The following is a 27,354-nucleotide window of genomic DNA, read 5'->3' on the forward strand; positions in this document are numbered from 1 at the left end:
TCTACCGTGATCTTTCATGTGCGGCGTCACAGTTATTGCTACTGAGTAGCCTTTCGGTTTGTGCCGAACAGCATACAAACCAGAAAATGGCGTCCGATCTCTTGATTAATCAGTTTTACAAAGTAGTGTTTTTCTTGACTGCAGGCCTCTCTGTTATTAGTATTCTAACAGCTGCTGCCTAATAAAAGTGATTTTTCGCAATTCAGTGATACCGTACCACACTAAGTGTCAGACTGTCAGTAACCACAATACGCCGGTGATGTATCGTTAAATGCCGTACTAAAACGTAAATTTAGCCGTTAACTCGACGGGAAGAAATCTGTGAAACTGCGCAATGAAACTGCAGCATTACGCTTAGCACATTACACATTGCACATTACACTGTACCGAGAGACAACAGCCTAACCATAAGTAATAAAATTATCATTAATAATTCATTCACAGCGCTGTTATCGGCAACCTGTACTTAAATCCCTGCGCCGATATTGTAACAGCGCCGGCGGATGTACAGGGCGTTGCAGCTTGGGAAAAATCGATACCGCTTATCACTCATCACACGCGCCGCTCCGCAACCATTCTCCTAGGGATCTGCACGGTCATTCTCGAAATGCGGCTGTGTACGATATGTTCCTGGCCGTCGTTTTCGACTGTACAAGCTTGTCCCGTAATTTTTAACGCAAGGTACAGATAGCATGCGTTTAGCGCGAAGTTTGCGTTATCAAAGATTGTCTCTGCACTACAACGACAAGGTAGAAATATGAAAGTATAAATTTAAGGTATAAATATGAAGGTGATAAAAAGTACAAGAAACGGCTTCGGCTTTGCCTCCGCGTTTCTTGTGGTCTGCTGTCGGTTTCTCAAATGATTTGATTAATTTAGTATTACTGCGTGCACTATTTGCGATGACTATAGTCTATATGCACTAAACAGTGGTCTTACTTCAGTTCTTCACCACCTATCACGATTTGCGCTCAGAAAAAAAAAGGAAATTTGGTTACTCAAACTCTCAGTCGGCTCTGCGCATTGGACAGTAATGGAAATTGGTCACTCACTATGTGCAGTAAACAGTAGTGGTACTTCAGTTACTCACCACCACTCGATCCGTTACGTACCGACCTAGCGAGCAATGGCTATTTTCAGTAGGTTACCACTCCCCTACCGGCCTCTGCACACGAGAATAGTGGTACTTCGGCCACTCGTTATGTGCGGTTCCAGTAATGGTAGCTCAGTTACTGGTTCGTTACCACTCGTTTGATTACTCAATCACCTAGCGAGCTCTGTGCACTGGAGAGTAGCGGTAGTGCGGTAACTGCGGTTACTCACCCAGTCACCCATCTATCGAATAGTAATTTGATCACTCAATTTGTACACTAAATAGTAGAAATAGTTCGCTAATTCGTGTATGCGAACCCCTGGGACCGTAGTCTCCAAATTAATACCCGTTTTCTTAGGAATGATGGATGTTTATGAAGCAATTTGTATTTTTCTAAACTGTTCCTTGAGTCTATGTACTGCAGCGGTAATACTTTGTAATTTATGTAATTGATAAATTTTTTTCTATGTATGGTTGTTTTCAATGTGCACACCGCACAGCCCTTTTTGCACTGATTATGATAATCAATATCATAAAATTAGCCTTTATAATTCATTGCCGACGAGGATGCCGTTTATTTTTATAGTGTTTGTGTAGGGAATATAAATTTTCCGATTCGAGCAGTGCAGTCGGTTTGGCATTTTTGTTCTATGCAACCGGACTCTGAAATTATTTTCAAGGTCACCTTGATCTTTCAGCTTTACCGGCACCGGCGTCTGTGAACGGGAGCCGGAGCGAATAATTACCAATACTAAATGCATGCGACACAGTTTCCAGACATGCTGAATCGAATGACGCTAGCAGTTTTTCGGTTAATTTTTTGGTTTGTTCTGACCAGATCGTACGGGGTTTTCCGTTGTAATATAGATCTTTTCCTTGATATTTGTGTACTAAATATACTTCGTATTTAAGGCATTTTTCATATTTATACAGTAAACACATTTATGGTAAAATATATGTCAAATGTACGAGTATAATTATATTAAGGTATACATTTTTTGTATAGTAAATATGTTTGAGGTAGTCAAGGTTTCGTCAATTTAAAGGAGAAAAGATAAAATTTTATAACTTACTGTATATCGATAATTTATAATTTAGGTACATCGATAATTGGCATGTTTCACTCATGCCAAGAGCGACAATAGTGGGGAGTAGCGCGCCGTAGCGTAAGCCCCGAATTTGACTTGGTTGCTGTGCTTAACGCGACAGAAATTACGGGATAAGCTTGTATCGCGGCGCTGCTGTCATTCGTTTGCCCACCACTCTAACGCTCTATACAGCACGTCGTATGGATACCGAACACTCGGCAGGATATCGTCAGAACGAGCTTCCGGTTGAGCCTGGCAGCGCTACTCATATAGATATTACATTGTTGAGAGGCTGCTGGAAACGCGAAGCGGAATGTACGTATAGCGGTGGATACCGTGAGTGCATTACAGGAATGCATTAATGCTGCCAACACATGCGGCACAGCCACGCGTTGCAGTCATAACGCGCGATTTCAGGGAATACATTAGCGGTATCTCCACTTTTTCCGAGGACAATTGCTGCCGCGCAACATGGTCATAATAATTGAGATAATTATATATCGGCGGCATCGTTGAGAGTAATAACGGCTAACGTGGCATCTTGAGTAAATAACCACGTTTAATTTTGTTCGAGATACAACTGCGGAAAACGGTTCAGTAGAATTACACGACAAATACAGTAGTCAGTATTTTATTGAGAATGCCATGTACTACGAAATATCAAAATTACCAATCAGAATATTATCGAGAATTATAGCTGATGCCGGGAATATTAATGATTAAGCAACAATCCAAGACTGATTAAAGTTCACGGCAGAAAATTATTTTTATCCTAGTGTAACAAAGTTATTGATCATTTTTCATTGCGATTGAAGCATGTAATATACGCTGACAAGCAGCTATGATAGAAAAAGCCAGTTTCCAATTTACCGAGCCGCATATACGTAATATAACCGCAGCCGCATATAATATTACCGAGACAACTCCGTTAATTTTATTTTTAAAAATGCTACGGTATTATATGCACAGTTGCAACTACCCTGTACAGCTAATGAAAGCAGCACGTTTTAATAATTACGTCTTAACGCAGAGAAATCCTTAGCGTTCTCTAACCGCAGCTGTTTTTGCACGGGATTAAAATTATCATATCCGGTACATATGCGGCGAGCGATTGTTGTTTAATTTTGTACCGTACATTCACTGCATACACTATACACTCTTCTCCACCGGCTCACGGTATCCAGTACGGATGTACATGTATTCCCGTTTTAACCAGCAGCAGATGCGCGTATATATAGCGCGCGCAGCACTGCGTATTTAGCGTTCACAAGCGCATATATATGCATGGCCGTCGATCGATATTCCGGCATATCCGCGCACCGGCTCCAACAGCACGGGGGTATGGATGACAGTCGCGAGTGGCGAATTGATTTTTCCGCATTTTAGATACACGGGGCCGCCGGTTGCTGCTGCCGCTGCTGCACTGCTCTTCTCTCTTTCTCTGCTGCATCCAATCCATTCCGAGCTGCCAGCTTTCTGATCGGATCCAGCTTTGCCTCGTCTCTGTCTCCTCTCTCTCTCGTTCTCTCTGTTTTGCACACACATCTACACACACACGACATCCATACTGCCAGTTGAACAAGGAAGTATTTTGGCTAGCAGGAAAGGAAGAGAAACCCATCAGCCATCAACAGCCACCGGGATACACACACACAGTGTACATCGTTGCTTATTACGCGCGCGCCCGGGATCTTCGTGTTTTTACGGCCTGTGAATCTTTGTGTGGATAACCGCCATTGTTTCCTGGAATATACTTCTGCTAGTGGTTATTAAGTCTGCAGAATACAGTCGTCGTTCTTAACGCTGACAGCCGCGTTCCTGTGCCGGTTTGGAGAATGCGTAAATCATATAAAAACCGTCGTCGGATTATTTTATGGTCCTGATATTTGGCGAATTACGGTAAGAGTAAACTCTTCTCTTTAAGAACTGGAAAACTCTTTTATTCACAGCCGCGAAACTCCGCCCATTTTTTTAATAGGGACACAGGACACCGATTTTTTTAATTAAATGTTTTTCCCTGTGTAGTTTTTTAATTTTCGCAGTATTCCAGTTTGTAGTATAATAATCAGCGCCTTCAGCAGCGTTAGGTTAGAAATTAAAGGTTTAAAGTTAGAATAAAGAGTGGGCGATGCGCCGAACAGGGAAGTTGTCCGCGTGCGCCAGTAATTACCCAATCGATATATACAACGCTTCCGTTGCGCGTTTTTCCACATAACACACCATTAACGACTTTACCATAAACCTAGTTTTGTGATATTTAACTGTTGCAAAATTCCGCATTTACCACCCGATAATTAAAGGTTACCGCGCGCGCTGCTTAAAGGCGGCAGTGGTGCAGTAGAACAGGCCGCGGGAGACGCGCATACATAGAATGCCGGCAACGCTGTATACACAGTCCGCTAGGCATTCTGGGCGCCGTGTCGCTACAGCAGCGCGCTAGGGATAAAATATCGATTTTTTCCCGTGTGTTGGCAAACGGCGACCTTGCTGTTGGGCTCCCTTTCCGTGAAACGGGTATGTACGGCGGCAACAGCTTAAACAACACCTGCCCTGAATTGTGTTGATACACATCGGTGGCAGGAAAGCCAAACCAGCTAATCAGTCCAATCTTCCTGTTCTAATTACCGTGTGCGGCGCGGCGCCCTGTTTTTCGCCCCCTTTGCGTTGTGTGCGTGATGGTACACGTTGACATGTGTCATCTGTGTTGCTTCCGTTAAACAGATTGTCCCCGGCGACATCACGGTGCGATTGGACTGAATTTGGGGGGAATCACCTGATTCATACTCTTGGTGCGTTATATATAACATTGCTGTATTTAAACTGCATTTATTTTGTTATATGAAAGCAGTATTATTTGTGTATTTTTTGCAGTTTTTTATTGTTGATAATACTCTATTTAAATCGTCACAATGGGCTGCACGATGAGCCAGGAGGAGCGTGCGGCGATGATGAAGACCAAAGAGATTGAGAAGCAGCTGAAGGAGGATGGTATCCAAGCGGCCAAAGACATCAAACTCCTACTTTTAGGTAATTCTCTCAGAATTCACCGGTTATTCATAAACGCTATTACGGCGCAGCCGAGCGTGTCCCGGTTGACCCCCGGTAATGAGCGGGCGGGTGATTGGAAGGTGCGACGTCTTGGTTAAAGAGTTTTGTGACAAGATGATTGCGTTTGACTCGGAGAAAATGCCTGTCCTAAATTCCGGCGTCCCCATTTTCACCGATTACATGCGTGCCGTACGTTTAATGCGGGTCTTGCGTGACTGTTATGTAAATGGGCCCCGTACCCGGTATTATACTGTTCAAGGACATTCGGGATAAAAATGCAGGGCAACAATAGCGGAAATAGATTTCCGGTTGCAGTGCATAACAATGTACAACGCGATCCTTGTGTGTGCTGTGTGTGTTTGAAGAAATTGTGAGATTGACGGGCGTTTTCGGGTTGCAGGAGCTGGTGAGTCGGGAAAGAGTACCATCGTCAAGCAGATGAAGTGAGTAGTGTGTTGTGTTCTGGGTTTGCTTTAAAGTGTCCAAAAATAACCCGGGCCACAGCCGATCAAAGATCTACAGCGCTAAAGAGTGGAGAATGTGTGTATTAGACAGCATAGACCAGATTGTAAGGAGCTCTCTCTTTGTACGGCGGCCCGGGACGGTATTGATTGGAGGGAACAGGGATTGCACCGGGTGCGGCAGTGTGTAATGGGTGTCTGTGTTTGTTCTGGACAGAATTATCCACGAGAGTGGCTTCACCGCCGAGGATTATCGCCAGTACAAACCGGTGGTCTATTCCAATACCATTCAGTCCATGGCCGCGATACTGCGCGCCATGGCCACCCTTAACATCCCATTTGGTGGCGACCGTGAGGTACAGTTTTGTTTCAACGTAAACAAAATAAAAAATTTATGATAGCTTTTTATAAGTGTAAGAAACAATTTAATTTTTTTTAGAAACGGCAGTTTTATTCATACATATATGTATATTGAAAAAAGCGAGCAAAAAAACCAATAATTTTTTTAAGCGATTTAATTGCTTCACGTTTTAATGATCGCACCAACATTTTTTTCGCAAAAAGTAAATCGAAAATAAAGCGGTTTTGTCTGGAATTTTTAAAAAATAAAAAATCGCGTTTTATTCCGCAGTGCAGTGAATTTTGTTAAGAGACGCACTACTCTTGATTTACATAATTGGTGACACAGTCAAGTAACGTTTGACCTTTGTGTGTTTCCGCGCAGAATGACATGAAAATGGTGATGGACATTATCACGCGCATGGAGGACACCGAGCCCTTCTCGGATGACCTGCTGGCCGCCATGAAACGCCTGTGGGCTGATCCCGGCGTCCAGGAATGCTTCGGACGGTCCAGTGAATATCAGCTCAATGATTCCGCCAAATAGTAAGCCCCGGGAAAATTTAATTACAATTTTACTAAATAAACATATTACAAAGCATCGATTTGCCCGGTTTTGCCTAAAAAGCCCCGTCATCATTAGCCTGTGTTTAACTATACATCATTCCCTAATGCGCGTGCAGCAAATCGAATCCCTGTACCCTGGCATTACACAGCGGAGGCCGGGGCCGTTTTCTGAAAATCGATATTAGCTTGGGTGGAATTTTTCGCCGCTCTCCTTTTTACACTGGGCGATCATCTGTCGTGCATGCGCGTAGCCTGAACGGCTGCAGTGAACAGTGCGGAATTTTGCGTGTAGATTTCTGAATGTGTAGTGCATCTCTGTGTGTGTGTGTGGAGAGAGTTTCCGCGGGAAGAAAAATCGATATCACTCTGTGAGTGCCAACGCCAGCATACACACAGCGCAGCATCCGCTGAATGTGTCGAATGTCTCTTCATTCTCTAAATAACCCGGGCGCCCATACACACATACATCAAGACAGTGAAGATTGCCAGTATAATGACGCCGTTCTCGTCAAAAAGCCGGGCGTATGCTGCAGCAGTAGCCAGCATGTTCCTGGATACACAGCGCTATCGCTGTGCAGCAGCCCAAGCCGAACAAATCGATATTTGATTGCTAATTCATTGCTGTGATCGTGTGTGTGTGTTGTATATATACGCGCACAGCGCTGACGTCAGCACACAGTGGGGAATCTAACGCTTTTTTCTTCTCTTCTTTTCCGCGCCTAGTTTCCTAGACGATCTGGATCGACTGGGACAGAAGGATTACCAGCCCACCGAACAGGATATCCTCCGGACACGGGTCAAAACAACCGGGATTGTGGAAGTGCATTTCTCCTTCAAAAACCTTAATTTCAAGTAGGCATACGCAAGCGTAATCAGTGCCCAGCTGTTGACGTAACGTCAACCTGACCTTTACCCTTAACCTTGCGACTCTTCCGGCAAAAATTACAGTGTACATTTATCTTTTACTGGTTAAATCAACATGACCTTTTTACCTGTATATAAAAAGATTTGAATATGTTTTATAAAACTGACCATTAAATCTTCCATAAAAACTTTCCAAAGCCAGATAAAATTACGTATTTAAATAAAAGTGTTTACGCTTACTCATGAAAGCCATTGAATTTTAACTTGTAGCCAAAAATTCAGAAAGGGTTTCGAATTTGGAAAATGAATTTACGCTTCCTAGAAGACCAGTGTGCGTTTTATGAATTTGCCTTTGACCTTTAACTGAAAAAGATTTTAAAGCTTCTAAAAATGTAGAATCAGAAATTCAAAATTAAAATTTATAACATTTTTGCGTCATTTAAAACAAGGATATTTGCTGTACGAATTTGTCAACGTAAAGTTATGGCGGAGATTTTCCGCTCTGCCATTATCGTCCCGAAAATGGCCTGTTGTGACAGTGCCCGCGTAATGGATTAACTGGCTCAGTCTCTCCGTTTCTCTCACTGACGCCCGTTTTTCTCTCTCCCTTTCCGCAGATTGTTTGATGTGGGCGGGCAGCGTTCTGAGCGGAAGAAATGGATTCACTGTTTCGAGGATGTGACGGCAATTATCTTTTGTGTGGCCATGAGTGAATATGATCAAGTTCTCCATGAGGATGAGACAACGGTAAGGACTGTAATACGGTGCTGACAGACCGCCGCGTAAAATGCCGGCGATTGATGGCTGTATGATGGACGGGAGCTCCGCGGTGTTGGGGCGTTGTATCGTTGCGCCGTGCTGAGAGATCGCTCGACACGGAAAAGGGTTACGTGATTCCGTAAATTTATGCATTTATTTATCGGGTTTGTTAAGCGTAGTTTTCCCTGAGTGGCGAACCCGACACCGAATAACCGCAGTGGTCCGTTACGTGCCCGGTTGTGTTGTGTACTCAACGGGTTATTTTGATTGGCCATTTACGTCACATGTAGCCAAACGTAGACACTCGGCATAACCGCAATTTTCATCATGACCGGATGCTGCTGATTGTGTGCCTGGGTGGGTTGTTCGTTATAAACAGCTCCGCGCGCGTTGAACGTCAGTCGGCGTGTTTATAGAATACTGTTATAAATGTCAATAGACTCGCTCCCTACCGGAAGCCCGTGGTGAACAGGAGGAAACAATAATGTTGTCAGGGAAAAGCAGCGAGTGCAGGCATACTTTAGGGTGTCTGGTTATTACGCCAGCCATCAAAACATGATTTATTGGCATTTGACGAAGAGCAAAATGAATATATTGAGTAGCTTGATTTTCAAAAATAATTTGCAAGGTCCATTCGACACCGGAAGTGCGTGTGGTATTGCGTCAGAATAAAAATTATTGCGTCGATTAAACGCAAAGCCCAACAGTTTCAAAAAAGCCAAGAACCGAAGGAAATGTCAGTCAGCACCTGGCGAAAAATTGATGGACCTGAGGATCACCAATTATTTTTGCGGGAAGAGTTCTACGCTAAATGATATAAAAACCCTAAAGATATCATTATTTTTGGCCGTTAGTTTTGGTTGGTTAGTTAATTTTAGGATTCGCGGTAAACAGAATCAATAAAAATTTCCTGGATAGAACCCGTGGAGAGTGGTGCTAAGAAACCTAAGAAAACCGTTCCAAAAATATCTGCCACGACGTACGTATAGATCTTTGCCGCCACGTCGATGGACGTTTAATGTGTGTACCCAGTTACAGCTTACAACCCCGAAATTCCTTGCGCATTTTTCCATGATTAATATGCATGAGCGATACATTTTTCCGCGGCCTAACCGTGTAGTTTGTATGCGCCCGTCTTGGTCGGCGCGCGTGTAGCTTTGACAAGTGTGCCGATATACTGTAGCCGTCCCCGATCGATAAACCAGCCAATCAATAGATGCCGAGCCCTGTGAGCGCGCGCCGCATCGATATTAGCCGGATAGAACACACATGACTGCACACACAATCTCTCTCTCTCCACTGTATTGTATAATGTACACAATACTGTCTATTATAAAACTGTATGTGCTTGTATGTTGCAGAATCGAATGCAAGAATCCCTGAAGCTCTTTGATTCCATTTGCAACAACAAATGGTTCACCGATACGTCTATTATTCTCTTCCTGAACAAAAAGGATCTATTTGAGGAGAAAATCAAAAAGGCCCCCCTCACCGTCTGTTTCCCCGAGTACACTGGTAAGCTCTCGCTATAAGATTCCGCTAAAGAGACGGATGTGGTGTGGACGGGGGATCCATATGATCCCTTTTCCCGCAGCATCCCAATAAAGTCTGCGAAGAAAAATTTTCCGCATTCTTTGACTTCTATGCATATCGTGGAAAGCGCGGCGAATTAGAGCGCACTGAGTGGCGGATTAAATTCGCACCTGCGTAATTTAACCGGTTAGATAAAAGGGCTTTCATCGGGTACCTGGAACAAGGTCATGTCTTCCTAAAATCGTCTTTTTGTTGTGTTGTTTTAAATCTCAGTAAGAATGGAATGGTTATAAAATTTTCGAAAATTTTTTTTATATTATCCTAATCCGGAACACGAGGCTGAACTGATTCGCTTAAATTTAATTTAGTGAAAACTTACGTGTCTGAACACTTGAAGTGATTTATTGTGAAAACACTCGTATTTACTGCAACGCTGTTACAGTCCTATAATAACTGGTCTTAAAAAAAGTTATCAAAAATAAATTCATGGTAAACTGCTTAAAATCCAAACGCATTTCTGAGATTTTGAAAATGCTGGCCGAAGAATTAAAACATTTTTTGGTTTGCTGTTTGGTTATTAGGCTGACGCTTGTAGTAAGTATAGGCAGGGTAATTACTTGAAACATGTGAAGGACATAATTTACGGAATAAATCAACTGCAAAATGATTAACCAAAAACTGCATTTTGTTCATCAAACAGGAGCACAAGAGTACGGCGAAGCGGCGGCCTACATTCAAGCTCAGTTCGAAGCCAAAAACAAGAGTCCCAATAAGGAGATCTACTGTCACATGACCTGCGCTACCGATACGACCAACATCCAATTTGTGTTCGACGCCGTCACCGATGTGATTATCGCCAACAATCTCAAAAATTGCGGGCTGTACTGATCACACACCACTGACCTATACACACACTCATCTCTTATGCACACACACAACGGCCGGCGTTGTAATTTACGGCGCGTGTGCGTGCGTGCGAACCACAGATTACTCCTTCTATATATTACCTTCTATTATCACGCCTGTATAGCCAGATTGACCTTATACCGTTTTATTTCTACGCCACACTGAAAAGAAACGCCCCCAAAAAAATGATCAACTCTCCTCGGAGCATTTCGTTGTAAATGGTTCACATTCCTCTATGAGAAAGACAGCGGTGTTCATTTTGTTTACGGATTTTCTATGCATATTACGCGGATGACCTTTCATATGTGGGTTACCGATATCATATGTTGCTGTTTGTTTTTATCGTCGAAACCGAGGAGAAAATCCAGCGGATTCCGGGTCCGTCCACCACCTAATTCAGCTCTTAACACGGACTATACACAGCCCGATCTCATGTTGACCTTTTCGCGCTTAAAACGGATTAATCATCCAACCCGGCTTCATCCATGGCTTCAACTGTTGGCTTGTTACGCGCGCGGTTAAATCACCTTCATAAACACGGCTCATGACCTTTATATTATACATCTTATATCCGTGGACGATGGGGCAAAAACACGAAACCGGTTGTTTGTTTTCTCTCTCTCTTTCTCGTTTTTTGGGAAGTCTATATTGCATGGTGTCTTTTTTTTAAAAACTTGGTGCTTTGTTTTTTGTGTTTCTTTCCCCTTTTTCTTTCGTGAGGTGTGCTAGCACGCGCGTGGATTGTAATATTCGCTGGGAGTTTGGTTGGTGTGTGTCTTCTTTTCTGCCCAGTCTGGCATGTCGTCGCCGCATAATGCGTAATCAAAAAATGGCCCACCGCAACTTGTTCACAAAATGTGGCGTGGATATCAGCGAATGGGGAATAGTTCGCGTATATATGGATTATCCGGTGATGATCTGTTGGATTCTTCGTTTTTTCTCTTTCTTCTAGTCGGACATATAATTGCGTATATTGGCTTAAATGGCGTAATCTCTTTATTTTTTCTAATTTTCTTCATGGATAACCTTTTTATCGAATGCGTTGAATAAAAGTTATAATAATTAATAACAGACGGCTGTCGTGGGATTCATGGCGCGCTACAGTGCTACACTACCCAAGAAAATGCACGATTAACGACATAATATGTGCCATCAATATACCATCAATATTACATATTACATACAGCCGCATACAATGCAGCCACGGACAAAAAACCTTTGCTATACGTTTGTGTGAATAATTATTGAATATTCAAGGCTGATAATCACGAATATATGTACGAGTATATCGGTAAGTATCGACCCGCAGATGAAATCCACGCTAGGTGAAATCGTAGTGTAACGGCACCAACCAAAACCATCTTAGCGCCGGTGTTGTGCCCGTTCTTAAAAGTATTATTAAAAGAACATTAAATTATAACTTATTAACAAAATTTATTACTTATTTTAAAATATTCACTTATTTTAATTTTTTATTATTTGAGCTTTAAATTAATATTCATTATCAAAAATACGATTTATTTTTACGACTTCTGTTATTTATTGTGTAACTAATGCATGCGTTTAATTAACCCGTTGACGGGCATTGGCGTCAGGACGCAACATGGTCTTCTGAATTTTTTTCCCAATGATTGGGAACAGTTAATGAATATCAATTAGCATAATTAGCAATAAGAGACTTTAAAGCAGCAGTAAAAACATAATTCAAACTTATATCTCAAGTTATTTACAAATGACCGTTGCCCGAAAATGGCTAATTTCGGACTTTTCAAGCTCTCGTAGATCTTGCTAATTAACTAATTAGTGGATGAATAATTAAACCAGACATAAATCAACAAAGTACAACTAACAACGTTCTATTCAAAATCAATTAACACGAGTCTCGTAAGTTGAACCGTAGAAGACCACAGTCCGTCAAAAATTTGTGTTGCGTGCCAACACCATTGCCCATGAAGGGTCTCGAATACACGGGCGGGTGCAATTTCGACTATTTCTCTTTATCACATAATCAGATCAAGTTACTGTCGGTTCGTACGCAAAACATGCGCCACGCGGTTCTGTTGGTCGGAAACTGACAAAAAACGCTTTTGCGTATCAACACCCCGGGCGGTCGGCAAAAAGACAAAATCGTCTCTAAATTTTTCGGCTTCCGGAAAACGGAACGCTTAGAGGAACCGAACATGATAGTCCTAATTGTAATTCTATACCGTCGTTGCAGTAACACTGTGAATGGCGGCACAACACCACGGCGGCCCGTTTCTACATATTAATGCATTGCTTGGGCAAGCTACTGCTAGGCGAGAGCTGCATAGCTTTTCAGAAACATGAATTTTGTTCCATCAGTCTCGGGCGGTTAAAAACTACAGTAACTGCAAGTGCTCACTGTACGCGTGGACATTGGGGATCTTGACCTTTGCGGCAGCCTAGCTAGTTTCTTCCGGTCGCTAACGCGTTCCAGAAGGTGCTAGTGACCGGTGTCTAATATCTCATTTTGCGTTAATAAACACTGTAGCTGGACTATCCGCGCCGCCTTTTTGGACAGTGGCACTTGCGGCCATACCAAGGAAAAATGCAAACGCGCACAATGCGGGCAGTATAAAGGCGTGCCAGACATTCAAGAAATGCAATGTTAAACTTCAAAAATGATGCTTCGTGCAGTCTCGTATGAGAGTATAATGAAAGTTATGGGAGAGAAATATTGTTAGCATCGTTTATTTTCTGTATTCCATCTGTAAATAGTGGTCAAAATACATGGCAACGGGATATGGTAGTCTTTAATTTTTTGCTGACCAGTGGTCAACTTGTTGACCACTGCTATGCTCTTGTTTGGAAGTCCTTTTTTTGTACTATTTAATGGATTTATTACTTTTATTTAATTTCCGTTCGTCTAATTATCACAAAATTAAACGTTTTTATGCTGTAGACCGTCCATGGGCATTGGCGTTGGCAAACCCTAGTCACCACGGCTGACCTATGGTCAGCACAAGCTTACAAAAAATTCCCATTCTTAATTGATTTTTTTCATCGGGAAATCCCGATTTTCAAAAGGAAACTCGCATTCCTTCGGGTACCACCCGCTGGAGGGTTAAAGAAACCGGGAATTAACAACGGCATGGCTCGTTACGCTGGCACAGCAGATTTGCTTCCTATTCCAACGCATTATCGATCGCACAATCATGCGATCAGTCAGCAAGTCCTATGTCTATATCAACTACTCAGTACATGAAAAGAATATAAGCAGGCTGTGCGTCAGTTCGGCGTAGTATTAAATTATAAAAATACTGCAGTTCGTATTATATATTTCTCTGATCCTAGTACAAAACCAAAATTACTTTACTAGTAGTATACGTTGTGCTGGGTGTATAATCTGCTTCATTCAGAAAGATTCCTTAAACATTCCCATTGTAAAATTATTTCCTGGATAACTAGTAGCGTTCCTGCGTTGGAGCTGCTTTGTTTTGAACGTTTCGCGTACACTGGCGTAGTGGCGTCAACGCCATGGCGTCAACCAACATTGCACCTATGCTGCTACAACTAATTCCTACAACTTTATTAGCCGTTTACGGGCTTGGCTACTCTAAAATAAATCAATCACTCAATCAATCAGTTATCCCTTCCAGAGAGCATGCGACGCTTTCTTGGTGGACATCATCGACGACGCCGGCAACCTCACCCGTGGATGCGTTTGTGACGTATCGATGGGTTTCTTTCCGTGCAGACTAACGTCTGAGATAAAACCGACACTGGTGCCGTTTGACCGTCTGATGCTGGGATTATCGGGAGAATTTCGTAAGAAACCGGCATGGAGTACATCGTCCCGAACCCCGACGGAGGCTCTGATCAGCAGCGGTCCCGGTCAGCCCAGTCAATAGCAGCGAGTGCGACTGCTGCAGGAAACCAGATTTCAGACTGGTGGAATGCAACCAGACTGGTGGCTGATGCTGGTGCAAATCGGTGAACATGGTCCACGGCATATTTCAGCGAAGACCTAGCGAACCCGGGGAATCAGCGTTTCCGCCACCGCCGCCGGCGACGTCCCGGCGTCACACGAGAGAAAACGAGCATTCGTCTGCCGGAGCGAGCGGTGGCGGTGGTGCACGTGTAACCTTCCCAAACGACCGGTCGTCTGAGACGGTTACATGCGCGAATGCCTGTACGCTCGTGGTTTCAGTCTATGCTGGTCGCACGAGACGCAGTCGAAAATAGTTGTCATTGTGGAGAGCAGTCTGGTGTTGATAAGGGCTGATAAGACCGCTGAGCGAAGATGCCCAAGAGCGAATCGACGACTTATTAATATTCAGCGTCGAGAAGTTGGAGGCGCTGTACTGGGTGAAAGCATTCTTACTGGCGACATCTTCTTATAATGTCGAATCGCTGCTAAACGACTTGGTTGCGTTTATCTCCACAGAAGGTGAGGACAATGTTCGCTCACTTACATCAACCGTAATTTAATTTATAACCCGTTCGCGCAATATGATCTCCCTGACATCTACACATTCAAGCACGTTATGAAGGGTACTACGTACCCTTCATGGCGTGCTTGAAAAGCGGGACCATATGAAATCGTTGCCCAGCGGTCGTTAATAAAATTAGTAACAATATAATAGCTTCTGCGTTCAGCTACAACCAAGCTGAATGCTCACTTGTTTGGAAATTTAATGACCTCCTCCGAATTTTGTTGTTTGAAAACTAATCCTGCCCCCGGAAATAAGTAACACTTTCTCCCGATTAAGCCAATATCTGTATGCTCTATGAAGTTTGAACTATTTCTATCCAATGGACAATGGTCATGTCAGGGCGGGCTTATGATTCAGCCCTTCTATCATTGGTTGGTTTTGGGTTTTTTCCTGTCCGGGCATTTGTATGCTGTTTCACGGCCTGCAGCACAGCTGTGCTGGCTGCAGGATCCGTTTTCTTGCCAGTTGGTTTTTGGCTTGCGCGCAAGGCGCGGTGTGTGTCAGATTTCGGCATTAAAGCCTTCATCCGAGTTTGCTGTGTTCCGCCGTCGATGGTCGGTGCGCGCCTAGCCAGCGCCACCTGACAGTCACCAATTCGATGACTGCGGTATACCGAAATCCTTCGCTATAATGCCAGTTTACTTTTACACGATTGGCAATGTATGATGTAATTTTAAATTCAGCGTTTAGAGAATCAGCCTGGACAAATAAAAATTGCAAACAACCGCAGCCACTAAGGTGCCTTCAATAATCCGTGGAGACACGTGTCATATATATTCCTGTGTCATCCGCTGTATTGTACTCTATAACTGTGTAGGGTTTGCCTGATTGCACCATTCTGAAATTCTGCGACATGCCTTCGCTTATTCGAATCGAAGTTTTCTCCCATCTTGAATACTATGGTCGACAATATTTACAAAGGTACCAAAACCATTTTTTTGTATACTACGACGTATCATCTGCATGTCAGTGACGCCCTGCCTCGCGCCACCATAATTTTGTATTACGGTTTTTGGTTAGAGCTTCTACCAAATGGCAAGCGGAATTACAGTGTCCGTTTCTTCACACGACAGTCAATATTTTGCACTGAAGTTATGGAGAACTGGCGCATCATTTATCCCATCGCATACAAATGTTCGTCAGCCGCAGTACAAAAATAATATATGGTAGTATGGTACGATTTCCTTGAGCCGCTAGCCGTACTGTTTTCTTACTTCTGTATCCACCTCCGATGGCTGGTGATGGTGAATAGCGATGGGCGAAATACCGACGAGTTTTTTAAAGGCGACGGGAAACAGATCACGGAAACTTTGTCGAAAATCTGCCGGAATTTTTCTTGTAAACGCTGTTCCTGCGAACGAAGTCTCTATGATTTCTCGGTGAGTCGCGCATCGAATATGATCACAGAATGCAGATCAGTATTTTCGTTCCCAGTTTTACGTATATCATCTCGGATGCAACGGTATGTGACGTGCAATTAGTGAATTAGCGCTGTTCAATCCCCTGGATGGCATTGTCCAGCCAAAAAAAAAATCCAAAAAATCCAAAAAAATCCAAATCCAAGTTTGGAAAAAATCCAAACTTCTCCAAATTCAAGCCTGCATCGCTGTTTTAAACGAGATTTTTGAGGAGCCGGAAGTTCTGGATACCTTGTTACTGGACGACCTTTGCTGCGTCTTTCACCAAGTTAGTGTTCACTCGCTTCGGTTGCTTGCAGCTTAATTACATTTGAATGTGGTATTGATTTTAGGAGGAAAGTTCAAGCCACCGAGGAATTTAAAGGACGCTACAAGATTATCATTTGAAAAACTGTCCCGGAAAAACCTGGCATTACACACTCTGGGCAGATGCAATAGAAAGTCAGCTGGCATCGAGCTACTTGTAAAAGCATTTGTAGTTTTGGTACCGGTACAACAATATTTTCATATTCATTTGCTGGAATGCTTGCATACGCCTAGCCAATGTGTCAGTGCCGATGTACGGACACAGGGTATTAAAGAAAACCGTAGAGCTAAAAAGTCTAAGAGCAAGAACATCGGAAAAGCTTGAGAAGTTTCAAATTCGTTCCCTCAAAAATGACGGGAATCGGTAAAAAAGACAAGAAAACCCGAAACTTCCGTATCACAGAATAAACAATCCATAAACTTTTAGAAAACTCCGCTACGGTTCAAAATCACGAACCAACTGAATTTCGTCATTATAACCTGCATCGACGGGCGGCAGGGTGCGATTCTCCCAGATCGTCAGCAAAATCTCCCGATAGCTCGTCAGATTCCCGTTGACCAGGTCCTCCGGCGATTCAATCGGATCGTAACTGAACCGGTTGTACGCATGGATCGCCATGGAATTCTCCCAGCGAATCGCGTCCGGTTCGTGAAAAAACGGATACAGACGAAACGGATGGGGATTATTACACGTATTATTCAGGACGTACGCTTCCTGTGGATACAAATAGCTGAGGAATTTCGGGACGAACCCGGAGTTGAAATTCCAGTCGGGTGTGTAGATGTCGGTATAGCTACGGCGCCACGCCCACAGGATCTTGGAAGTGGCCGGCCCGGCTAGGAGACCCATGTTGTAGCCTTCTTTATTGCCGTAACAGGTAATGAAACGCCCGGCGCGTATTAGTTGGCGTAGACGTTGACCGCGGAGGAAGTACACATCGAAATCAGCGGCCACTCCGCCGTACTGGAGCAAAGCGTCCAGTTTGGCGATATCGGCACGGTGCTCTAGGACGTGGATGTCGCGGGGTGCGTTGTCCAACCATCCGGTTTGTTTGACGGACTGTATTTTGCGGAACTGGACGCGGTGGTTTTCCTTTGATAAGTTCCAATATTTTCCTAGAATACGAAGTGCAGATTTCAGTTTACTGCGTATCTGCTACTGCAAATCGTGTGGTCAGTTTCTATCGTATATCGCACCGGCGAAGTTTTAAATATCGGACCGGCAAAGTACCGAAACATTTACGAATCGTGTCAATAGCATTATTTTAAAAATTAAATTAGTCACTTTGGGGAATAAGTCTATATTCTATAATAATGACATTAAAAAATAATATCAGATAATATGCACATTCTAAAATAATATCAAATTTTGTTAATATTGTAGTGAAAATATTGTTCAGCTGCATTAACTATAACCGTTTACAAGTAGTTTGGACGAAGCACATTTTAAGAAATTCACTTTTCATAATATTGTGCTCTCCAAGATCGTGCGGACGAATGTATCGTGGTGCAGCTATAATGTAATATCGATCTCACGAGTAATTTTGCAAACTACGCATCTCATCAGATTACGTCTGGCCCGATTTGACCGTAGTCAATTTTTATTTTTTTTATAATTTTTCTTTATGGAGCGATTTTATTCACGAAAAATTTGCGAATAAGTCGGAAAATTTACGAATATTGTCATCTGCCTCGCCTGATTGAATCGAATGTACAGATACTCGTACATACTGTACGAGTACAACAGCAATTATTTTTTACCCAACGGGCATTATATCTCAAACTACGCTCGCATTGACTTTGCTCACCGCATCGCATTGATTTCGCTCTTTATGGCTCTACAAACAGTAAACTCATCACATGCGGTCACTTTCTCTACGCGCTGATATTTGCATATTTTCGTTCTACGGAAGTAGCAAAAATTCTTTGTTTGATTCGCGTGAAAGTCTGCAAAATTTAAGTTACCGGAGCGAATCATGAAAGTACAGTAAAAGTGAAATGTAGGTTTTATTAATTTTGTAGTTCCTCGTAAAGTGGTTAAAACCAGCATAAACGTTACCGGTTGGTTCCTCATCGCCGTGCACCATAATCACATTAGGTTGCAGCCGTTGCACCGCTGACAAGACACTCAAGTAATCCACAAATCTAAATTCCACCGGCTTCTTCTCCCGCTTAAACCGCACATAATGCAAATATAAAGGAAAACTTTGAGGAAAGGTAACTGGTCCATGCTGTTCGAAGTCAACAGAACTGGATAAATACTGTTTCCGGGCAAATGCCGCCACCAGCATACAGGCGCAAGCGGCCCCTAAAAGATATGGATATACTTTCACAAAAACCGTATCTCGACTGGATAGCCGCTGCAATAGTAGCTGAGCGCGGTAGATAGTTCGCATTGTGAAATCAGCAGCGCTGTGCTAATACGTGTGGCTCTTCTGACGAAGAGCAGCATCGCACAATGTTACAGAATGCATCGCTAAATGGGTCACCATGTCGTTCTCTGTGTTGTCGGTTTGCTGTGTACTAGCTTGCGCTGATATACATTATACAGTCAGGCATTTCTGTGTTGGCTATGTATGCACTTTGCAACCGGTTATTAGAATCACTTTCTTACTGTAGACTGTCGTCGTTCGTCTCGTAATTTCTATCACACCAGAATAGCTTCTCGACTGTCCACAACGAGCGACGGAATATAGCCGTACTCATTGTGATTAGTACGTACTTTACGGCTTTACTCGTACTTGCTGTAATCCTTTTACGTTCTAGAATGTTCTCTATCATTAATTGGGGTTGAGTTTGGCTTTCTACACCGATGCGCCGTTCCTATATAAGTCCCTAGTGGCAACATTTTGGACATCAGATCACTAAATTAATGTGATCATCAGTTCTGTTTTCATTCTGAGTTTGGCAGTCGTCGGAGTTTGTAATAAATTTATCGTCGGAGTTGCAGATTCTCGCTTCGCATAGATTCGTATACTTAGCGATGCCACATTGAGATTATCTGCTCATATTCTGTCAATGAGTAAGGTCGGAAGGATTGATTTTTAAGGTAATTATTCCTCTCGTACTGGTATCTCCGTCACGTGCAGTGTGGAACAGATTCACATAAAATGTCGGTAAAAGTAGCGAACAAAAGCGCAATGAAGAGAGGAAATACATAAGGAAAATTAAAAAGCTACATACAAGCAAGCAGCTAAGCCGCGCACTTGCATAAACAGAAAAAACGTGCATGATGACACTGACCACGGATCCACATTCCACAGCTTGATGCAAAAAATTTTTAGTGTCAACTACAAAAACAAACTATTACGTGACACAGAGCCACATAGGACTCTTACAAAAAAGAACTACCCTTTACAAAAAAGGACTCCAGAGCGCACACCACCTATGAAATAAAATATTCGTGGTCGCAGAACACATTTGATAACTGTCATTTCTACCCTGTCGAGAAATCTCTTGGTTTCCGCGTCGCGGACCCCTTTTAACCAATGGAGTGCGTGAACTTCCTCGTCACCCGTTACCGGCAGTGTCGTCTCCCACGCATCCCACAATGCGCCGCCGAAATCAACACCCGACTTCAGTCGCACGGTGCGCATGTTGATTGAGTTTTCAAATGTCAGGCGCTCCCTTCCCATGGTAAAATGCAGATTATTATAAATGACGAAGGATAACGACGCCACCCGGTTCGGCACGATGTGGATGGCATCACGCGGCACGCCACGGCATACAGCAAGGAAATCCTTCAGCCACGCATAGCCCTCTTCAGGGCTCGGCATTTTAAAGTCCGTCTGGTGCTGGTCGCAATCGGTCGTAAGAGTGACAGCGCGGTTAATCACCAACTTGAGACGGGCGTGGTACAGATACAGGGAACGGAGACGGATACCGGCATGATAATCAGCCGTATATTTGATCAGGTCCAACATCGTCATTGCATAGCCCATGCGCCACTGTCCGTCCTCGGAACACGTTATGACAACGCGCTGCGTGCCGGGGCGTAGACAGTGGTACACCGTCGCTAAGCCGAAATAACCGGCAAAACGGCTCGAGCAGCTGGGTTGCTCAGTCCGAATGACGATGGTGGAATACAGCGCGGGCGCCTTCATGATGCGGTTCCATGTAGCGCACACAGCGCGCAGCTGCGTCTGCTGCACGGTGTCCAAACCAGCGAAGATCTCTTGCCACAATTCGGCCGGTAACGCCATTGCCTTACAGTAGCGACTGGCCGGAGCCTCGTAAGAAAGGTGTTCGACCATACACAACAACTGCTCATTAAACCGGTCGAATTGATGCTGCAAAAACGATACCCATACAAATAAAAACATTTACCGTAGAGACAAACAATCGTTTTACCTGCAAGTAGCTTGGGAACACCTCAGGTAGTTTGCGACAATCCAGCTTAGCAATGTAATCCAACTGGCCATCCGCGAGGCCCACCACGGCGATGTCCTGGCTAAAAAATTGTCGTATTAGGCTGCCGTTCAATCGCTTGACGAGCGCCTGGGCCCCCTCCGTGGACATTGAGCGGAAGTCCATCCCAAGGTCCACGCTGCGCTTGATAAATGTCCCGGGGTAGACGGGATCGCGGAGACTGGCGTTTCGGCCAGAATCCGAATCAAAGCGAACGCGTTCGACGGGGACAATGTCCGTGCACGGCTCTTCAGTGCCCGGGTTTTGCCAGTGGAAAACGGCCGATCCCAAATCTACCAGCGGCGTACCAGGTCCCATGCTGTGCATCTCACCGCGGACCCAAATCCACGGACCCGCTGGCGTCTCCGGCACGAGAATCTCCACCTTGTACACTTCTGGTAAGGAAAGCGCAACATTAAATTTTCTTGAGATCGTTTCGGGTTCCCGGAAAACGCTGGTAAATGGCACATATTCACGTCGTCGATGGGGACTGAGATCGACGAGAACACCATCAGTAGCCACGTCGATTACTTTCCCGTAGCGCGACCGCTGATCGCTGCCCAGTACGTACACAGCGTTAGCGCGATGCATTTTGTGGGGGTGCGCTTGTTGACGGCAGACAGCAAATTAGGATGGGCACTGAACAGTGCTAAAAAAATGTTTACTCGCAACAAAAGGATAAAATTCCGCAATGTAATGCAGCTCCTACAGGTAAATCGTAGTTCCGCAGAAAGGCAGTTCAAAATTGCAGCGCTGACATACGCTTTTATACTGTACGCTTTTATCTGCTTTTGACGGGATATGACCACAAAATGAGTTAAAGCACTATCGATAGTACTTAATGACTTGTCTGTTTAAGGTTTTAACTACCATCTACAGAGTACGTATTGTGCCACTGAAGTTCCGCAGTCTACCAATTGCGCATCACTGGTTCATTGTGCAGTACTAACCAGGGCACATAGGGAGGCTTCAATTTTCATACAAAATTCAAATCTCATCTTTTGCAGAAAGGTAGTATACTACTATGTATGTACTATTACTACTATACTACTATGTATGCTTAAAAAATATTTTCATCGGCTGTGACGAAGAGGGTGTGGCCTTGTTTGGTGTTTTCTTGTGTTTCAAACATCCGACACTTCACACTTGTACATATGTTTCGGAAACTGCCAAAGCTGCGGGAACAGCTCATATGACGCGTGATAAGCATAACACGTGCAGTATAAACTGTAGGTAGAATTAGAATAGGTAGAAACCGTACTCTGTAGGATGACTGACCACCGGAGACGCCGATCGCAGATCCAGGATCCTGAAGCAGTCCGGACGTTTTCTTTTCAGCTTTGCTCAATGGAATCAAACTTGTTGGACCGCCGTTCACTACTGGGTGGCATTAATTTCAGGCTTTTCAGCCATGCTGCACTTCGGCTAACACACTTTTCAACCAGCACACTACGTTTACACTCACTTGCCCACAAATCACAATCCATCGAAACTATCTTTTAATCACAAGCTTGCTGAAAATGCAAGCGTTTAGATCTGGGAACATTTTTGCCAACGGCAGTTCGTGGCGCAGTCCGTTTGTCTGGGATCCAACAAATGTCCGGCACCGGGAGGTTACGGCTTCGCTCATGGCTATGAAATTGCATGTTGAAATACCTTGCAAGCGACCGTCACCGATTTATAGTCCGATTATGACATGCATCTCACCCGGACTCGGCCTGTTTTAAAACTGAACGAAATAACAGTATACGTGTACTTCGGTTTCTCTCAAATTTCGCTCACCTTAAGTACATGTATATGGTTTCATAATTCGCTCACTGTAGGTGCCAACATTTCCTAACGGAAGGAAATTTGCGGTATGATTTCTGATCATACCAAAAACTTGCTCATCAGTTTCTAAAAACAGACATTCTTGAAATTCAACAAAAAATAAGCAAACGACAAAAACATGAATGACGAGCAAAATGGAAACCATGCCAAAATTAGTAAGCATGTTGATCTGCCAGCATTTATTCATGAAGCGCGCCATATGGCAGTTGCGCCAGTACCCGGTGAGCGAAATATGAAACCATACAATTAAAGCGAGCGAAAAAAAGAGACAAATCGAAGTATAGCTCTTAGCGTTAATATAACGGTGACGATAAAGATACCCATTAGTACTCTGCATGTATTGTGAAGCGGAACAGGATGCTCTTAATTGTTGTGTTCCTGTCAGAGAACTACGTAGAAACCGAGGGCATTGTTACCCACCGCCGTCTGCTATGTAGGCCTTCTCTGTTGTTATCCTAGTGATATCCGTCTCTCTGGAAATCACGCGCCCCATTTACTAGCGAGCTTGCTATGGCTATTGGCTCAACATTCAGTCTATCACTGGGGAACATAGCGATAAGGGTGGGACCAGCTCCTGGCAGTTTTCCTTTGTATTCGGGATCCCTGTTAGATTTTGTTCGACAGCTGCCGCTCATTAGGCAAGTAACCGGTAACCGCACAATTTGAAAGCTTAAAATAAAAGAAATTAATGCGTAATGGAGTGCTAGGGTAGGAAAACGATCGCTAAGGGAATCAAGAGACCAGTGAGTAAATAGCACTGCAAGTATAGTTGCACATTATCGGCATACTGCGTAACTGATTGTTAATGGTTAAACTTAGTGGCTTACGGTAGCAGCATGTAATTGTACACAGTACACCTAAGGTGATCAAGTGATAATCACTGAACGCATTGTACAGTTTCGTTACAGTCAGCATGACATGCGGATTGCTGTGAACGAGAGAACCATTATTCTAACTTCGGGCAGTGATTCCTAACCGGCAAAGAATTTTCCAGCGAGGGAATTGTGCCGGCACGGTTTCCTCCCCACCGCACATTGACTATTTTCCAAAATTCTGGAGACCTTCAGCAGTATCTGGCGAAAGCCAGCAATACCTACTGTCAGACGCCTTTCTTCCCAGTCTTAAAAAGCTGCGTTTTCTGGTGCAGGGAAAGTCAAACGCGCTAGTCTTCATCCTCTTCACTCGCCGCGCTTGTTCGGGCGCTATTGCCACTCGCTCCACTGGGACCGCTGTCTTTCCGGAATTGACCTTTGCGCCAGTACCATACGGCGCCTGCGATTAACGCGGCGAGAATCACCTAATAAACACATTGTTGACTGTTTTTAAAATTATAATCGGACAAGTTTTTGCACAGTGCATATATCATCTCATTCAAATAATAAGACTCTAATGACAACTTCGTCATGCTGCTTTATGCCACTGGACCATCATTTTGAACCTACCACTCCAACGGCGATTCCAATAATTATTCCAGTATTACTCCCGCCGGATTCTACGGATATTTTCTCATTTTGAAACAAGTCAACATAAACGTTGCTGATTTAAACCTGACATCAGCACGAGCGTGCAAATGTGAGGAATACGTTTAAGAATCTTTCTACTGACCTGTTGGTTTTGAATTGGCCGGTAGTGTGTCAACCGTAGACGAGTCATTGGTGGCAGTCGTTGATATACTTTCTACTTCCTTCCCGCTGCTCGGATGCGGCGTAACAACGTTTTCGTCCGTACTGCTGCTGCTCGTCAAATTAAAAATGCTTTTCACTTTGGCCAGGGAATACAGACCCTTTTCCGGCTTTTCCGGAGCATCTTTGTCCGTATAACCTGCCTGTAATTTTGAAGTTCTGTTCAAAATATGTAGTTCAGCATCATAGAAAACACTCAAAAATTTTGCAGCATTAATATATGGCGCTGTAGCGGCAGTTTATATTCTCACGTATAAAAAAGGTTGGTTCATGATGTCATCATAAGAAGGGCCGTTGCATTTCTCTTCGGCACAGACGCAGCGTGTATCAACAATGTCCTGCCCGAAGACACTGCTTTCTATTGCGCGCTTGTGTTTTACACACAGGATCTTGCTGCCTTTGGCCATTTTCTTGAATTCTTTATCATCTTTGTCGATTTCTTCGCTAGCGGGACATCGCCGTTCCATAACCAGGTCTAATTCAACACAGCAGAAAATAAAGTGGCGATTGTCGCTCCTCGCTCGAATGATTTGCTTACGATTAGTTAGTTTCGTACCCCATCGTTTTGTCTCGTTAATATAGCGCAGACCAGCCAAAACCATACATGTCTGCGCGGCGGTATTTTTGCATTGTTCAACGGCACCAGCGTTTTCGGTAGCACATTTTTCTGCCTGCTTGGGATAATTGCACTGGTAACAGGATAACCCTCCCACGCCTGAATATGACAGTTTCTTTTTAAAAAAATCTTTAGAAAACATTGCGATAGTGAGTGTTACAGATTCCGTTTATTTACACGCTGAACTATGAAAACAGTTATTGTATCTAACTGGAAATGTTAACGCTATACCCACACGAACACGCAAAGAACAAACTACATTATTATTTTTATAGAAATAACTGGCGTCTATTGCAAGACATTTTCCTACCTGACAGACAGCATAATGAGCATAACGTGATAGCGATAAGATTATAGAGCTTCAGGCGGACGACAGGGTATGATCGCACCATGATTTAAAGTACACACAGATGGTAACTGGAAAGTGCGTTGGGTGCACTGTCTCGATTTGGCGCGACAGAACGTCCAACTGGATGTTGCGCTACTTCAATGCAATTTGCAGGTATTTCGTCATTTTTGCTTAAAAGATACAGGACGCAAAACTTGTAATGTAGAATTCAAGAACTACTACAGTTGGAACATATTAATTACTACACTGATGAAACATTACGATTGAAAAGGGTCCGCCTAACAATATTACAAATTTTGAAATACTTTTGACGACTGTCTGATTGTTATTACTATTTACTGGTACTACTGTACTGTTGTTGCGAATAACCACTTAAAGTATTACCTATATTAAAATGCTAATCATCGTAATCTATTGCTTGCATCCTGAGCAATAATCTTGCAGTACCTCTGCAAAGACGTACATAATACATAGGTATACTCGTGGCTACGTATTGCTATGTTGGTCACAAACGAGTTTTCAGAGTTTTATACGTATTACGCAGCGTCTGCCTTATTCTTATTATTACTGTACTCTTACAATTAATTTCGTAACTCCCAGCAACAGTAAAAGTGTGTACTTGCTACTTAAAAACCTGTACATGTTAATCTAGTTTGTGTTTTCTAATCGTGCTTGCTTTGCCTTGGTAGTCAGAGTGGTAAGCCAACGCCGAAATTCTGACGCATATTCTGTTGATCTTTGATCTGCCGCTGGAATCAGGGCTTCTTCAGTGCTGCATGAGAAATTGCGAACTGCTGCATAAGAAGCTTGTGCGTGGTAGAAAAATCAAAAATGCAGAAAATCCGCCTACGCAGTTGTTTTCAGTTCTGGGGACAATTAACAAACGGAAAACATGCCATACACTTGTCCCCAGGTACATGTTTTTTTTTGCGACCAAAGCATTACATGACTCTTTTGGGAGCATGGACACGGTTAAGATATCTCGAAAACGCGGCTCGGATGACAGTCCAATGGGAACCAACTCCCATTTTATATAATTATCATGAGAATAGAGAAAATTTACCTAAAACCACGAAAGATTTCGCGGCTAACGTTAGACTCTAAACCGCACTCCTTCTGCAAAGGGCTGTACGCATTACTCTCCCTCATTAAAATACAGTACCCATCCACATCGCGTTCACTCTTTGGCACAGTACTGCGTTTTTGGCACATATAGTTACTTGCTACTGCCTACTGCCAACATCGTGTTTATTCGTAGCAAGGGATTCTAGTATTTTCCACAAAACGCACGCATGGAATAGTCAATGTGACGCTTGAATGATGGGGCGTATAAAACTGTTTCGGGGTGATGTCAGAACAAGCGATTTTATTGTGTGACCAAAACTGATGTGGACTTCACCATTTAAATGTAGTTCAGCCGGTTGTTTGGTCGGCTGGCCGACGGAAACGGAATAAGTGCCTAAATTCCTTCCCTTTTTCTAAGTTGGCTTGCATCTTTAACTGACCTAATTGTAACGGCACAATGAACTGGTCCCCACTAAATAACGAGTCAACCCTATCCTCGCCCGCCCCAAACTCCTCGCACGTCCACAGTACTGCAGCGCGATATTTTGACGCGGTGGTTCGCATTC

The 27,354-nt window shown here is 43.6% G+C and overlaps 3 protein-coding genes across 3 annotated transcripts; 1 reads left to right on the forward strand and 2 right to left on the reverse strand.

Moving 5' to 3' along the window:
- Positions 1-3,467: 3,467 nt before the first annotated feature.
- Positions 3,468-11,730, forward strand: LOC129601395 (guanine nucleotide-binding protein G(o) subunit alpha). The gene is made up of 10 exons (XM_055500190.1): positions 3,468-4,080; positions 4,903-4,970; positions 5,053-5,208; positions 5,630-5,672; positions 5,908-6,046; positions 6,415-6,575; positions 7,320-7,448; positions 8,078-8,207; positions 9,581-9,734; positions 10,453-11,730. The coding sequence occupies exons 3-10, from the start codon at positions 5,091-5,093 to the stop codon at positions 10,638-10,640; spliced, it is 1,062 nt and encodes a 353-aa protein (XP_055356165.1). The 5' UTR covers positions 3,468-4,080; positions 4,903-4,970; positions 5,053-5,090; the 3' UTR covers positions 10,641-11,730.
- Positions 11,731-17,275: 5,545 nt separating this feature from the next.
- LOC129601410 (uncharacterized) lies at positions 17,276-26,053 on the reverse strand. Its single transcript, XM_055500206.1, has 9 exons — positions 25,685-26,053; positions 25,315-25,473; positions 25,010-25,233; positions 24,682-24,901; positions 24,519-24,568; positions 24,174-24,373; positions 22,508-22,975; positions 18,899-19,147; positions 17,276-17,955 (listed from the first exon to the last, which is right to left on the reverse strand). Exons 8-9 carry the CDS (start codon positions 19,128-19,130, stop codon positions 17,276-17,278), a joined length of 912 nt encoding a protein of 303 aa, XP_055356181.1. The 5' UTR covers positions 19,131-19,147; positions 22,508-22,975; positions 24,174-24,373; positions 24,519-24,568; positions 24,682-24,901; positions 25,010-25,233; positions 25,315-25,473; positions 25,685-26,053.
- Positions 19,977-21,837, reverse strand: LOC129601411 (uncharacterized). The gene is made up of 2 exons (XM_055500207.1): positions 21,190-21,837; positions 19,977-21,128 (listed from the first exon to the last, which is right to left on the reverse strand). Exons 1-2 carry the CDS (start codon positions 21,835-21,837, stop codon positions 20,187-20,189), a joined length of 1,590 nt encoding a protein of 529 aa, XP_055356182.1. The 3' UTR covers positions 19,977-20,186.
- Positions 26,054-27,354: the final 1,301 nt, after the last annotated feature.

The sequence above is a fragment of the Paramacrobiotus metropolitanus genome, unplaced genomic scaffold, assembly GCF_019649055.1.
Source record: "Paramacrobiotus metropolitanus isolate TYO unplaced genomic scaffold, Prichtersi_v1.0 Parri_scaffold0000234, whole genome shotgun sequence".
NCBI lineage: Eukaryota > Metazoa > Tardigrada > Eutardigrada > Parachela > Macrobiotidae > Paramacrobiotus > Paramacrobiotus metropolitanus.

Coding starts and splice junctions, on each gene's coding strand:
- LOC129601410 (XM_055500206.1), bottom strand. CDS start 19,130: ATGCTGGTGGCGGCATTTGCCCGGAAACAGTATTTATCCAGTTCTGTT. Junction 17,956..18,898: donor CGGCGATGAGGAACCAACCG/GTAACGTTTATG, acceptor TTCGTATTCTAG/GAAAATATTGGAACTTATCA.
- LOC129601411 (XM_055500207.1), bottom strand. CDS start 21,837: ATGCATCGCGCTAACGCTGTGTACGTACTGGGCAGCGATCAGCGGTCG. Junction 21,129..21,189: donor TGTTCCCAAGCTACTTGCAG/GTAAAACGATTG, acceptor TCGTTTTTGCAG/CATCAATTCGACCGGTTTAA.
- LOC129601395 (XM_055500190.1), top strand. CDS start 5,091: ATGGGCTGCACGATGAGCCAGGAGGAGCGTGCGGCGATGATGAAGACC. Junction 6,047..6,414: donor CATTTGGTGGCGACCGTGAG/GTACAGTTTTGT, acceptor GTTTCCGCGCAG/AATGACATGAAAATGGTGAT. Junction 6,576..7,319: donor CTCAATGATTCCGCCAAATA/GTAAGCCCCGGG, acceptor TTCCGCGCCTAG/TTTCCTAGACGATCTGGATC.